Source organism: Nerophis lumbriciformis, linkage group LG27, assembly GCF_033978685.3.
Source record: "Nerophis lumbriciformis linkage group LG27, RoL_Nlum_v2.1, whole genome shotgun sequence".
In the NCBI taxonomy this organism is placed as follows: domain Eukaryota; kingdom Metazoa; phylum Chordata; class Actinopteri; order Syngnathiformes; family Syngnathidae; genus Nerophis; species Nerophis lumbriciformis.
In genome coordinates this window covers 26,790,080-26,804,186 of record NC_084574.2, presented here as the reverse complement: position 1 = coordinate 26,804,186, position 14,107 = coordinate 26,790,080, and the positions used below count along the sequence as shown (strand labels likewise).

The following is a 14,107-nucleotide window of genomic DNA, read 5'->3' as shown; positions in this document are numbered from 1 at the left end:
TTGGTAGAGTGGCCGTGCCAGCAATCGGAGGGTTGCTGGTTACTGGGGCTCAATCCCCACCTTCTACCGTCCTAGTCACGTCCGTTGTGTCCTTGGGCAAGACACTTCACCCCTTGCTCCTGATGGCTGCTGGTTAGCGCCTTGCATTGCAGCTCCCGTCATCAGTGTGTGAATGTGTGTGTGAATGGGTAAATGTGGAAATACTGTCAAAGCGCTTTGACTACCTTGAAGGTAGAAAAGCGCTATACAAGTATAACTCATTTATTTATTATCAGATTTCGCGATTAATTGAACAAACTAATCAATTGAATGCTGTCAATCAATCAATTTCCTTTATTTAACCAGGTAAAGACTCACTGATATTAAAATCTATTTTTCAAGAGCGACCTGACAAAGAGGGCGGCACAAACAAAGTTACAATAATAATTACAACAAGACAATACAACAGAACAACAGCAGTCATACCACAACAGGTCAAAAATCATTTAAAACGATTACAGTAACAATTCAATTTAAAAGCAAGTACATTGCCCAAGAGAACAGGTTTCTCGATCTTTTAAAAATGACTTAAACTCCTCCAAAATGATAAATTCTGCTAGCCTCAGATCTTTCTGGATGTCATTCAATGACCAGGGAGCAGCATAACTGAAGGCTTTTTTTTTTACTAAAATTACCAATAGCAGCAACCCTAGTACTGTAAGTCATTGTGTGTCTGGTGTATAATTTCCCCATTAAAATAATTACACTTTAGACCAGGGGTGTCAAAGTCAAGGCCCGCGGGCCAGATCCGGCCCACGAATGAATTATCTATGATATGTGAATTATATTTATATAGCGCTTTTCTCTAGTGACTCAAAGCGCTGTACATAGTGAAACCCAATATTTAAGTTAAATTTAAACCAGTGTGGGTGGCACTGGGAGCAGGTGGGTAAAGTGTCTTGCCCAAGGACACAACGGCAGTGACAAGGATGGCGGAAGCAAGAATCGAACCTGGAACCCTCAAGTTGCTGGCACGGCCACTCTACCAACCGAGCTATGCCGCCACATATTTAATTAGTATTGGAACCGGCCCGCAGGCCACAGCCGCCTGCTGCTGTTTTGCACGCACCAATACTCCATCAGTGTTGGCGCTAGGAATTTTCAAAGGGACTCCATCAAGTCATAAAAATTGGGTCCCACAGTACATTTTTGGGGTCCCACTTTTTTTGTAACCGTTTTGAATCCTGTTATATCTCACATTCTATATTGTGTTTTGTAAGAAGGTTGTCATTAACGTTACTTAATTCATAAAAAAAAAAACAAAAAAAAAAAAAACCCACATTTTTGTGCATACCGTATTTTTCGGAGTATAAATCACTCCGGAGTATAAGTCGCACAGGCCGAAAATGCATAATAAAGACAGGGAAAAACATATATAAGTCGCACTGGAGTATAAGTCGCATTTTTGGGGGAGATTTATTTGATAAAGCCCAACACCAAGAATAGACATTTGAAAGGCAATTTAAAATAAATAAAGAATAGTGAACAACAGGCTGAATAAGTGTACGTTATATGAGGCATAAATAACCAACTGAGAACGTGCCTGGTATGTTAACGTAACATATTATGGTAAGAGTCATTCAAATAACTATAACATATAGAACATGCTATACGTTTACCAAACAATCTGGCACTCCTAATTGCTAAATCCCATGAAATCGTATACATCTAGTCTCTTACGTGAATTAGCTAAATAATATTATTGGATATTTTACGGTAATGTGTTATTAATTTCACACATAAGTCGCTCCTGAGTATAAGTCGCACCCCCGGCCAAACTTTAAAAAAAAGTGCGACTTATAGTCCGAAAAATACGGTCAGTATATTTATTCAGTTATAAACATTCATTCACTTTCTTTTTTCCTTCATGGATCTAAACTTTACCACTGCCGGTATTTTTTTCTATATTTTTATTGTAATATTTTCAGAATGTGTTTGTTCTTTTTTTGGCCAAAGTAAGACAAAGAAAACAATTTGAAGTTGTCTTTATTTTTTTAGTTTTAACGCCATGATTTTAATAGTCCGGCCCACGTGTGCACAGATTTTCCTCCATGCGGCCCCAGCTTTAGACCTTAGACCTTAATTACACTTAACCCACGAAATATGCGGCTAATTAGTTAGTTTTCATTAGTTATTCCTAATGAGATTCCAACTCACAGATTGCTCGTCAACACCTCAATTTCAATCAAAACGTGAAATGTTGATCTGAATTTGTTCTCCATTATTTACATGCCTCTGTTCACAAAGATATCAATCATTTTAACCTTAGACATTATAATATGTCTTAAACCTGACATGTCCACAGATCCAATCGCACTACGTCCTAAAAATTAAATGAATGATGGTTTAGTAATTCATTATTTTTCCATAATAAAAAGTGTGCACATGGGACCCACCTTCTCTTTTCATAGGCAATGGACTTTTACCTCTGACTACAGCACACTTCCTGGTTGCTGCTCTGTTTTTTGTGATGGTTGTTATTGGACACACCGGTTTTTTGTCTCTTAGTTTGTTCCGCACGGATTCCATGTGAGTGTTTGGTTGTTGTTATTTATTTATTTTTAATTATTCACCTGCCTATTTTTTTTTTTCATTCCCACACCAAAATACCAGGTAAGCGAGTCTTAAGAATACTTTACAACATACGTGTCTATGATATAAATTGTTTTGAGGGGGTGCATACACCCTGTGGGGTTAACACAGAATTACTACACACACTGCAAGCCAAACCCTTTTATGAATTAATGATGAGCAGATACTGAAAGTACAGGTAGATTAAATGACACATGCTTCCCTCTCAAAATGTGACTTACCCCATGCAATTTAGCCTCATGTTGTCTAATGTTTTCTTCACTTGGTTGTTTTCAACAGTACTGAATCAGATTATCGAAAGGATCAGCATTAGTTTGAAGACCTCCATGTCAAGTTACAGCAGCAACGAAGGAGGATTTTTCAACTCTGCCTACCATGACACAGAGACTCTGGAATTGGATAGAAGGTGTGTTTGGTCGTATAAACTGTGAACCACTTCATTATGTATTCCAATATTGACTCTTTAACTTTGAATTGCCATTTATTGGTAGCTATGTAATGTTTGCTTTTTGAGTACGTAACTAGGTGTGCTCCATGAAGCGATTTGCTTCTGAAAGAGTAACTTAAAGATATACTTTTATTTTGGTAATCCTAACCCCGAACGGGACAAGCGGTAGAAAATGGATGGATGATAACCTCTCGGGACAATGGATAATTTTAAAATGAAAAATGTACAATGTGCTTTGTAGATTTTTAGGCCATTACCAAATCTTCTAACGTCTTCTATCAGAAAGATCAGATGTTTTTGTAGGTGTTGGTCACCACCTATCTTAAATTTAAATCTAAATCTAAATCTAAACCTAATTGTTAAATCTAAACTTAAATGTTGAATCTAAACCTAAATCTTAAATCTAAATCTAAATCTTAACTCTAAACCTAAATGGTAAATCTAAACCTAAATGGTAATTTTAAATCTATGTTAGTGCTAAATGTTAAATCTAAACCTAAATGTTAAATCTAAACCTTAATGTTAAATCTAAACCTATTTAAAAAAAAAAATCTCAATTATAAATCTAAATGTTAAATCTAAGCCTAAATGGTAAATATACATCTTAAATCTCTATTTTAGCGATAACAATGTAAAATCTATAGCTTAATCCCAAATCTAAACCTAAATCTTAAATCTAAACCTAAATCTTAAATACATTTAAAAAAAAAATTCTGTCATGTTTCCTTCTTCCACAGTAAGAAAAGTGTAGGAGTGTCTGCACTGAGAGGCAGAGATGTGGGCGCGGCTGAGAGGTGTCGGCTTGGTGGAATATTGACATCCTATAAATATTCATCTCACATTTAGATTTAATTTTGAATTGCCATTAATTGGTAATTATGTAATGTTTGCTTTCGAGTACGTATAACTAGGTGTGCTCCAGGAAGCGAGTTGCTTCTGAAAGAGTAACTTAATGATATACTTTTGTTTTGGTAGTCCTAACCTCTCGGAACAATGGATAATTTTAAAATTAAAATTGTACAATGTGCTTTGTACATTTTTAGGCCATTACTAAATCTTCTAACTTATTCTATCAGAGAGATCAGATGTTTTTGTAGATGGTGGTCGCCAGGATTGTGTTTAACTCAGGAGGGTTTTTGGTCCACTCTTCTTCACAGTTACTCTTTCTTTCTTTCTCATACTGTTTGGCAACTGGAAGTTTGAGGTCCATCCACTGGTTTTCTATGGACTAGGTCCCAATACTTGCTTGGCCACTTCTTTATCTTAATGTTTTGTCTTCTTGAGCCATTCCCTGGCCATATGTTTTAGGTCATTCTCATGATTATCCACGACCCATCTTCAATGTTCTGGCTGAGGCCAGAGGGTCTCTATCCAAGATTTGCGGCGAAGACTTCCTGTATACTTAATAGTGAAACATAGTCACAAAGCAGAATGTTTGACAGTAGTGATCAAATTAAATCAAAATTTTTGTTTATTAAAGCGCTTTTCATACATAAAAGAAATGCAACACAAAGTGCTTTACAGACTTTGATTACCCTTATTATGACACCACCTGCTCCCATCATCAGTCACATACCATACCATACCATATCAATCGTGTTTATAAAGCCCTTTAAAAACAACTACATACATGCACACACAGATGAATGCATGGCTGACGACAGAGGAGCCAGGTGAGGAAACACTATTACAGAAGTCGTTTGCACCAGGTCGTCAGCAGACCAGGGCCAACAGGATGGTACCCTGTGTCCAAACACAGCACGTTAATTTCATGCCACAGAGCTAAATTTTGATATAATCTGCCAAGCCTTTTTCTGAGTCTTTTGGGTGACAATAAGCAAGCTTTAGACAAGCCTGAACATTTGCCTTCTTGAGCAGAAGGGCCTTCCATCTTACTTCATTACAGCAAAGTTTTTTTACTCAGTTTTCTTTGTTACTGTGGTACCAGCTCAATTGAGATCATTAACAAGCTCCTTCTGGGCCGATCCATTTCCTGAGGCAGAATCATCCTTACCCCACCGGGTAAGATCTCGCTCCACAGTGGGGTTGATCGCCTGTTAACTTAAAATTATTTCATTTTCTAATTATCATGCAAGCAGTGGTCTCTTTCCCACTAAGCTTATTGTCATAGGGACCGGGCTAATTTGTGCGCCTCATGTCTGAAATTATTGCTTGACGGTTGGAGATGAAATACCATACAGTACATGCATCTATTTTGTGTGTTGGTGAGTTGGAGCCTATCCCAGCTGACTTTAGGTGGGAGGCAGGCTACAACCACGCCAACCTACCGGCAATTTAGATCATAGCTATCGGGCCAATTCAGTTACAAAAACTTGCAAGAGACTAACTTGTTTGCAGCAGATTCCTAAAAACACTACATCACTGTCATATAGACTAGCTTTTTGGTAGTAGGTCCTTAAAAACTACAGAGTGCTTCTGTTGTATAGACAGTAGAGATGCGCGGTTTGCGGACACAACCGCGGAGTCCGCGGATTATCCGCGGGTTGGGCGGTTGAAATAAAAAAAAATTAGATTTTATCCGCGGGTCGGGTCGTGCGGTTGAAATAAAAAAAAATTAGATTTTAAATAGATTCAGGCGGGTGGCAGTTAAACCAATTCGGAAATATATATACATAGTTAAATGTTGTTACCCACATACGAAAAACGAGCAGGCACCTGCAGCATATGCCACAACAGAAGAAGAAAAAAAAAGAGATGGACACTTTTACAGAGCGGAAAAGGGACGCCTCGCCGGGGCCCGGGTCCGAGGCCCCTTACCCCGAGAGGGCCCCACCGGGAGCCGTAGCTGAGGTGATCCGCGAGAAGGGCCCGACGCACGTCCAGGGTCACCACCGGGCCCACCGCACCAACACCCCGCCTCGTCCGCCTTCGCCGCGGCCGGCGCCACGCGCAGCAGGTAAGCAGCTTACCTGCCCGCCACCCCCGTGGCCGGGGGCTCGTAACAGGGGTCACTCCGCGCGCTCCGCCCGCGCAGCTTACCTGTCCGCCACCCCCGTTGCCGGGGGCGCGTAACAGGGGTCACTCCGCGCGCAGTGCGCTCACGAAAGAGGTGGGGCTCACCCTGGTGAGCCGAGTGGGCCACTTTTGGTAAGCAGAACTGGCGCTGCGGGATGAACCGAACGCCGGGTTAAGGCGCCCGATGCCGACGCTCATCAGACCCCAGAAAAGGTGTTGGTTGATATAGACAGCAGGACGGTGGCCATGGAAGTCGGAACCCGCTAAGGAGTGTGTAACAACCCACCTGCCGAATCAACTAGCCCTGAAAATGGATGGCGGTGGAGCGTCGGGCCCATACCCGGCCGTCGCCGGCAGCAAGAGCTGCGAGGGCTAGGCCGCGACGAGTAGAATGGCCGCCGCGGTGCGCGCTGAAGCCTCGGGCGCGAGCCCGGGTGGAGCCGCCGCGGGTGCGAGGGACATCGCACCTCCACGCGCTTGGAGGTGTGCTCAGCGCGGCTCCCAGATGATTGCGCACTGGTGTGCGTCTGGGCCGTGACAGCGTGGCACGCGAATGTCTCTGCTGCATTGGATCAGTCTCCTTTCTTTAACAGGCAAAAGCTTTATAACCTCACTAATGCCTTGCATCGTCTATATTAGATATACAACAACGGGCGGGTGCGGGCGGGTGCGGGCGGGTGCGGGCGGGTGCGGGCGGGTGCGGTTTTGATTAAATGTTAGAACCGGGTGGATGGCGGATGGTTGACGACTTTTGTGATGCGGTTGCGGATGAAATAATTGCCTATCCGCGCATCTCTAATAGACAGCTATTTTATTTTTGAATTTAGTCACACTGACAAAATAAATAGACAAAAATCAGATGTTTACTGCAGGGGATGTTGGTTCTAAGGAATATACAAAATAAGACAAATAGTGAAGGAAGAAGCCCCTTCCCCAGGTCCTTAGCTTTCTGGAAATGTGGCCCCTAAAACAAGTTAGTTAAATAGTCCTGATTTAGAGTCTTATAATTAGTCTAACATGCACATTTTTAGAATGGGAGAAACCCCACAAATAAATAGGGGGAAACAGGCAAATTTCACACAGAGATGTTACAATTCAAACCCAGATCTCCCAACTGTCATATGTTAGAACAAACTACATTAATTCATTACTATAGCACGGGTCCTACCATCTCCCTATAGGTGAGCTGAAGCCAATCCCAGCTGACTTTGGATGAGAGACGCGCTACACCCTGGACTGGTTGACAGTCAACCACAGGACTCATATGGACAAACAACCAGTCACACTCAGATTCACCTAACAGAATGCTAGATTTGGTTATCAACCACTAGCCTACCGTGCTGCTCCAATATGCCAAAAACACATTAGACGGTTTTATATGGGGTGCCGAATTCAAAAGTCAGTCACACCTTTCTAGCAGATATATTTATTATACATATATATAATTTTATTATATATTATTATACTTTTCTCAGATTTAGCTAATTTTCATCACATTTAAGTTTAAATTAGATGTTGACTCTAAATAGTACAACGAAATGTTACATCAAAACATAAATCTTAATTATAAATCTATATGTTGAATCTTAACCTAAATCTTAAATCTAAACCTACATGTATAATATAAACTAAATGTTAAATCTAAATCTAAATGTGAGCGCTGAATGTTAAATGCGAGCGCTAAATGTAAACCCTAATTGTTAAATCCAAACCTAAATCTTAAATTGAAATCTAAATCTAAAGGTGAACTCTAAATGTTAAATATAAACCTAATTGTTAAATCTAAACTTAAATGTTAAATCTAAACCTAAATCTTGAATCGAAATGTTAAATATAAACCTAATTGTTAAATCTAAACTTAAATGTTAAATCTAAACCTAAATCTTGAATCGAACCTAAATGTTAAATATAAACCTAAATGTTAAATATAAACATCAATGTTAAATCTACAAACGTTTGTAAACCTATTCTTTATTTAAATCTTAATTCTAAACATAAATGTTAAATCTAAAACTAAATGGTAAATATAAATCCTAAATCGTTGTTAGCGCTAAACATTTTTAAATCTTAAACTTAATCTTGAATCTTAACCTAAATCTTAAATATAAACCTAAATCTTAAATTAATGTAAAAAAAAACATTTGTCATGTTTCCTTCTTCCGCAGTGGTAAAGGTGTAGGAGTGTCTGCCTTGAGAGGCAGAGATGCGGGCGCGGCTAAAAGGCATCGGATTGGTGGAATATTAACATTCTATAAATAATTATCTTTACACTTAGCAAAAGATTTAGCGCTCACATTTAGATTTAAGATTTAGGTTTGGATTTAACATTTAGCGCTAACATATAGATTTAGGGGTTTGATTTAGATTTAGCTTTAGATTTAGATTTAGATTTAGATTTAGATTTAGATTTAGATTTAAGTTTAAGATTAAGATTTAGGTTTGGATTTAACATTTAGTATTCGATTTAACATTTAGCGCTTACATTTAGATTCAACATTTATATTTAATATTTAGGTTTATATTTAACATTTAAGTTTGGATTCAGTATTTAGGTGTATATTTAACATTTAGGTTTAGATTCAACATTTAGCACTCACATTTAGATTTAGATTTTAAATTTAGCTTTAGATTAACATTTAGGTTTAGATGTAACATTTAGGGCTCAGATTTAGATTTAGATTTAACATTTATATTTAATATTTAGGTTTATATTTATTATTTAGGTTTAAATTCACCATTCAGCACTCACATCTAGATTTAGATTTTACATTTAGCTTTAGATTAACATTTAAGTTTAAACATTTAGCGCTCACATTTGGATTTAGATTTAATATTTTGTGCTCACATTTAGATTCATATTTAACATTTAGGTTTAGATTTAACATTTATATTTATATTTATACTTAACATATAGATTTATATTCAAGATTTAGGTTTAGATTCAACAATTAGATATAATATTTATAGAGTCAACATTAATTTAATCTTGAATGTGATGAAAACAAGCTAAATCTGACAAAAATTAGTTAAATCTTAGAAAAGTTAGTTAATCTAGGAAATATATCTGCTAGAAAAATGTGACTGAACTTTTACATTTGGCTCCCCATATGCTTATGTATTTGTAAAAGGGAAAATTACAAAGGTGATCAAATTGCCTCCAATTTATATTTTTTCTGTTCTGTGCATTATTTAGGTCTTCCAGAAACCCACAGCAAACTAACCCCTATGGTCGAAAAGACCAGGCTTGGTATAATGACAGGACAGAAACATATGACTCCACGGTTGTTCAGAGTGTCAGTGTTGATGGAAGAGTACCTTGGGCGGGCTGGCAGGAGGAAGGATGGAGGGGGAGAGAGAGTATCCCCATGGAACTACAGTCAAGACGTCCAGAGAGACCTGTATTGCAGCAGGACTTCAGTGAGTGGCCAAGAATCGATCCCAACAATCTTGAATATTTTAACATTGTGTACTGTACCACCTCACTTTTTCTATTCAGACAGCAGTTCAATCCAAAGTAACCATGACTTTCAGCATGATCGGTTGCCACCTATCCAATTCCCTTCTGCGTCATCGGGTAATGGTTTAGCCATTTTTGTGTGTTACTATTGCTGGCTCTTGGATTATCTTAACCTTGATTGTTAATCAGCTTGAAAAATCCAACTAGTTAATTGTGAAAAGAGGGCTCAAAAAAAATATGACTCAAGATAAATTTAATTTAGCTGCTGCATTCTCTCCCGTTATACAAGTACATCAGTCAGTAATTTCAGTATACAGTGGTGGTTTCCATTATTGATCTGTTCCAAAGGATCCGTTTGAAAACTGAGTCGTATGAAAACCAAAACAATTTTTGTTTGAAGAAATATTGTAAATGCAATTACCAGTAATTTTTTTCATACTGCCAAAAATGTTAACCCAAAACACTTTTTATTGCACGTTATTTTACATGCACAAAACAAGCACAATGCATGTAAATATGCATATAATACATGTGGGTTCAGATCAGGGGATGGTTTGTGAAGCCCTTTGAGGCACTTGTTTGGTCTTTACAAATAAATTGTGATTGATAAATATGAATACAGTTACATTATAATTATATAATTGAACATAACTTTATAGATGGTGATAGAGAAGGGGAGAGTAGATCCACATGGATGGCACCGCCTTACTTTGCTATGAATTATTTCCTTAATTCCATAGTGTTTCTCACCTTTACTTGTGTTGTATCCAAAAATGAACGGACAACGGCTGCGTGCTCACACAACATTTGATTACATCAACTGATGCAATTACATGCATGCGGGGGACAGCTTTGGAGCGCAACACCTCACAGTGTCGTGACTCCTTAAGTGTAGTCTTACCTGTTCTGGCAAACTGCCTGGTCGCCCCTACTCCCTTTACACCAGCCGGGAATACAAAGTGGAAATAATCTTTGAAGCAATCCGATTTAAAGTGGCGGACCGCAAGCAGTGCGTGTAGATCTTTAACGTAAGCAAATTCAAAGCTGATAGTTTAAGACCAGGTTTAATACAAAATCATGAAGGATGGCTGTTCGGCACCTGAACGGTCTGGCTCAACTATGGTAGCAATGTGGCGCATTCTGTGGCACCCTGGAAACATGGACTCTAAAGCTCTCGTTGACTTTGATTGGACTTATTATTTGTATGCTCCAACTGTATGAGCTCCATTGTGAGTTATTTTGTAACCATTCTCAATACAAAAAGCATAGGGACTGAGTGACAACGTACGGTTTAATCATACTAAAACCGAGGCAATGTATGGAATTTGATTTCATATGTAAAACTGTACATAAACTAGGAGCCATAGGCATACTTATTACTTATACAACATAATAGATATGAATCAAAAAGCAATAGCTGACAGCACTAATAACTGAACATTTTGGAAAACCTGTTCTAAAATGATACTGACAATAATACTGTCACAGTTGGTTCTGCATCAAATCAAATCAAATCAACTTTATTTATAAAGCACATTTAAAATTTACCACAGGGGTAGCCAAAGTGCTGTACAATGAACAGGTTAAAAGATAAAACGAGTACCGAGCAAACACAACACAACACAAACAGAACACGATAAAAAATAAATAATTAAAATAGAATTAATAAAAACATAAAAACATAAAAACAGGATCACAGCAGGTGTATTATGGGGCGCCATTGCAGGATGGATATCACTCAGTGTTAAAAGCCATGGAATAAAAGTATGTTTTTAAGAGAGATTTAAAAACAGGAAGAGAGGAGGCTTGTCTAACACTCAGGGGTAGGTCGTTCCAGAGCTTGGGAGCAGCAACGGCGAAAGCTCTGTCACCTCTAAGCTTCAGCCTTGTGTCAGGGACCGTCAACAGCAGCTGATCGGCTGATCTTAAGGATCGGGTGGGGCAGTAAGGCTGAAGGAGGTCTGAGAGATAGGTTGGCGCGAGGTTGTTTAGACATTTAAAAACAAATAAAAGGAGTTTAAAATTGATTCGGTAACGCACAGGGAGCCAGTGAAGGGACGCTAAAATAGGGGTGATGTGCTCACGTCTGCGGGTCTGTGTTAGCAGACGAGCAGCAGAGTTCTGCACGAGCTGCAGGCGGGCGAGGGAGGCCTGGCTAATGCCTACATACAGGGCATTACAATAATCCAAGACGAGTCGAGATAAAGGCGTGGATTAATTTCTCAAGATCATGTCTTGATAGAAGCGGTTTCACTTTCGCTATTTGGCGTAATTGATAAAAGCTTTTTTGAACGACGCTGCTGATTTGTTTTTCGAATTTAAAATCTGAGTCAAACTTTACCCCCAGGTTTGTGACAGAGTCGCTGAGATACGGGGTCAGAGTGCTGAGGTCAACGTTGGGGGAGGGATAGAACTATATTACAGTAGATCTGCGCTAGCCTTCAATCACATGTTACACAATATATTTTAACAGGAATGTGATTTTAGCATTGGCAATACTGGAAATTACAGGCTAATAATTTTCCTTTAGTAACTCATAATCTGATTTTTCTAGTTTTTGCACCTGTTTTTCAGGCACCATGTCAATGAGATTTAGGGGAGTTGGAATGAGGTTAAACATGTTTCCTAGTGCTGATCCTGGTCATATAGTGTTTACAGAAGAAGCCATCATTAACGAAATGGAAAAAGGTAAGAGTCTGCATGTTAGTTTTGTGATAAGTGACACTACTGTATGCACTATATGGTGGCAATTCATGACAAACAATGCATGTCTTATCACTTCACTTCGCTTTCCGCCACATTCCCAAAACATGCATGTTAGACCAATTGGATACTTCAATTAGTCCATAAGTGGACATGTGTTTGAATGATTGTTTGTCTGTGTGTGACCTGTGACTGTCTGGCAACCAGTTAGGGTGTGCCCTGAATGAATGAATGAATCCATTACTAGTAGACATAAAAGTGCAACAAATATAAGTAATGTTGAAAATACACCTGTAACAGTAGTAATGATGGGCATAGCCTGGTGGTAAATTGTGCAAGAAGGAGAAAGACAAGTTGGACACTAGTATCTAATAGAAAAGCACTATATAAATCTAATCCATTATTATTGTTATAATAACATTGCAGAGCAAGTAAAACAAGTGGGTCTATTGTATTTTAAACTGTAAAGTGTGTTTGCTCAAAGAGACAGAGCCTTCATTCAGTATGTAATAATTCCACACGTTGTTTGTCGAATTTTAAACTGTAAAGTGTGTTTGCTCAAAGAGACAGAGCCTTTAGTATGTAATAATTCCACATGTTGTTTGTCGATATAAACCGTTTTGGAATAAACTAGACTATGATTATGACAAAGGTAAACAGATTTTTTTCACATGAGAGGCATCAGACATGTGACAACGTGCAAGTGAATTTTTTTGTTTTTGTTACATTTAATTCATAAAAGCATAAAAGCATGTTTAATTAAAGATCCTGATTTGAGCTTTTGGATAATCTTTTCATTTATTTGCAGTACACTGGAGAGTACCTAGTGACTTTTAGTATGCGTTTAAAGGGTTCCCACTGTGGTATTTCTTCTGCATTTAAAACATTTCCTTGTGGTCTAACATGTACTGGTGGTGCTTTGGTCCACATTTTGCATAGATTATGTTTTAGACTTAACTTAGACACACTTTATTGATCCACAAGGGAAATTGTTCCACACAGTAGCTCAGATACAAAGGATTGGAAAGTGTAAGGATGGAAAGGATAATGCAGGTATAAAGTAGACAAAAAATATACCATAGTAGCAATATAAAATATAACATATATGTAATATATACATATTATATATACAGTATATAATGTATACTGATGTATTATATTATTATAGTATGTTATATTTTTATATAATATATACAATATATAACAAATCCCAATTACCATGTACAAAATTAAAGTATATGTAACAGCTGCAGCAAAAAAAGGGAAGCATAAAATAGAGAGTAGATCCAGCAGAAAATATACATTATAAACAAAGAGAGGTAGATAACATAGAAGCGGTCAGGTAATAGACAGGTATCATCGATTGCTGTATGGCGAGTGATTATATAGCTGGATGGAGTGTGGAATGAAGGAGTTCTTGAATGGAACACTGTGTCAACGAAGCTGAAGGAGCCTCTTTGAGTATGAGCTCCACTGTCCCTCAATTGTCTGGTGGAGTGGGTGGGCAAGATTGTCCATGATGGCGAGCAGTTTGTCCAGTGTCCTCCTGTCCCCCGGCACTGACACTGACACAGTAGTTTGGCCGGTTTTCCGGATCAGTTTGTCAATCCGGTTTAAGTCCCTTTTACTGGTGCTGCTCCACCAACAAACCACTGCAAAGTAGAGGGCACTGTCCACAACAGACTGAAAAAAAGATCTCCAAATGAGGTCCAAAAAAGATCTTACAGACCATCTTCAAGCTTCTTCCTGACTGTCTCTTCAGAATGCCCTGTTTTATAGGTAGTCTTATTCACGTGCTAAATCCCTAATCCAGACAAAGCCCCCTTGGACTGCATCTCCACCCAGTCAGCCATGTTGTAGTTTTTTTAGAGCTTCCATATTGAGTTAACTGA

General features: G+C 38.4%; 1 protein-coding gene across 5 annotated transcripts in view; it reads left to right on the top strand.

Annotated features, from left to right (window-relative positions):
- The first annotated feature begins 2,494 nt into the window (after window positions 1-2,494).
- tmc5 (transmembrane channel like 5) overlaps window positions 2,495-14,107 on the top strand; it is a 41,664-nt gene continuing 30,051 nt past the window's right edge. Inside the window, exons 1-5 of one of the 5 annotated variants that reach the window (XM_061988259.1) lie at window positions 2,495-2,568; window positions 2,911-3,037; window positions 9,249-9,472; window positions 9,552-9,629; window positions 12,087-12,200. In XM_061988259.1, coding sequence (XP_061844243.1) covers window positions 2,958-3,037; window positions 9,249-9,472; window positions 9,552-9,629; window positions 12,087-12,200 — 496 coding nt within the window. In that variant the 5' untranslated portion in view covers window positions 2,495-2,568; window positions 2,911-2,957. Of the gene's footprint in view, window positions 2,653-2,910; window positions 3,038-4,652; window positions 4,753-4,965; window positions 5,102-9,248; window positions 9,473-9,551; window positions 9,630-12,086; window positions 12,201-14,107 lie in introns of those variants that run through there. The other 4 variants (XM_061988262.1, XM_061988258.2, XM_061988260.1 and 1 more) reach the window with 4 other exon arrangements.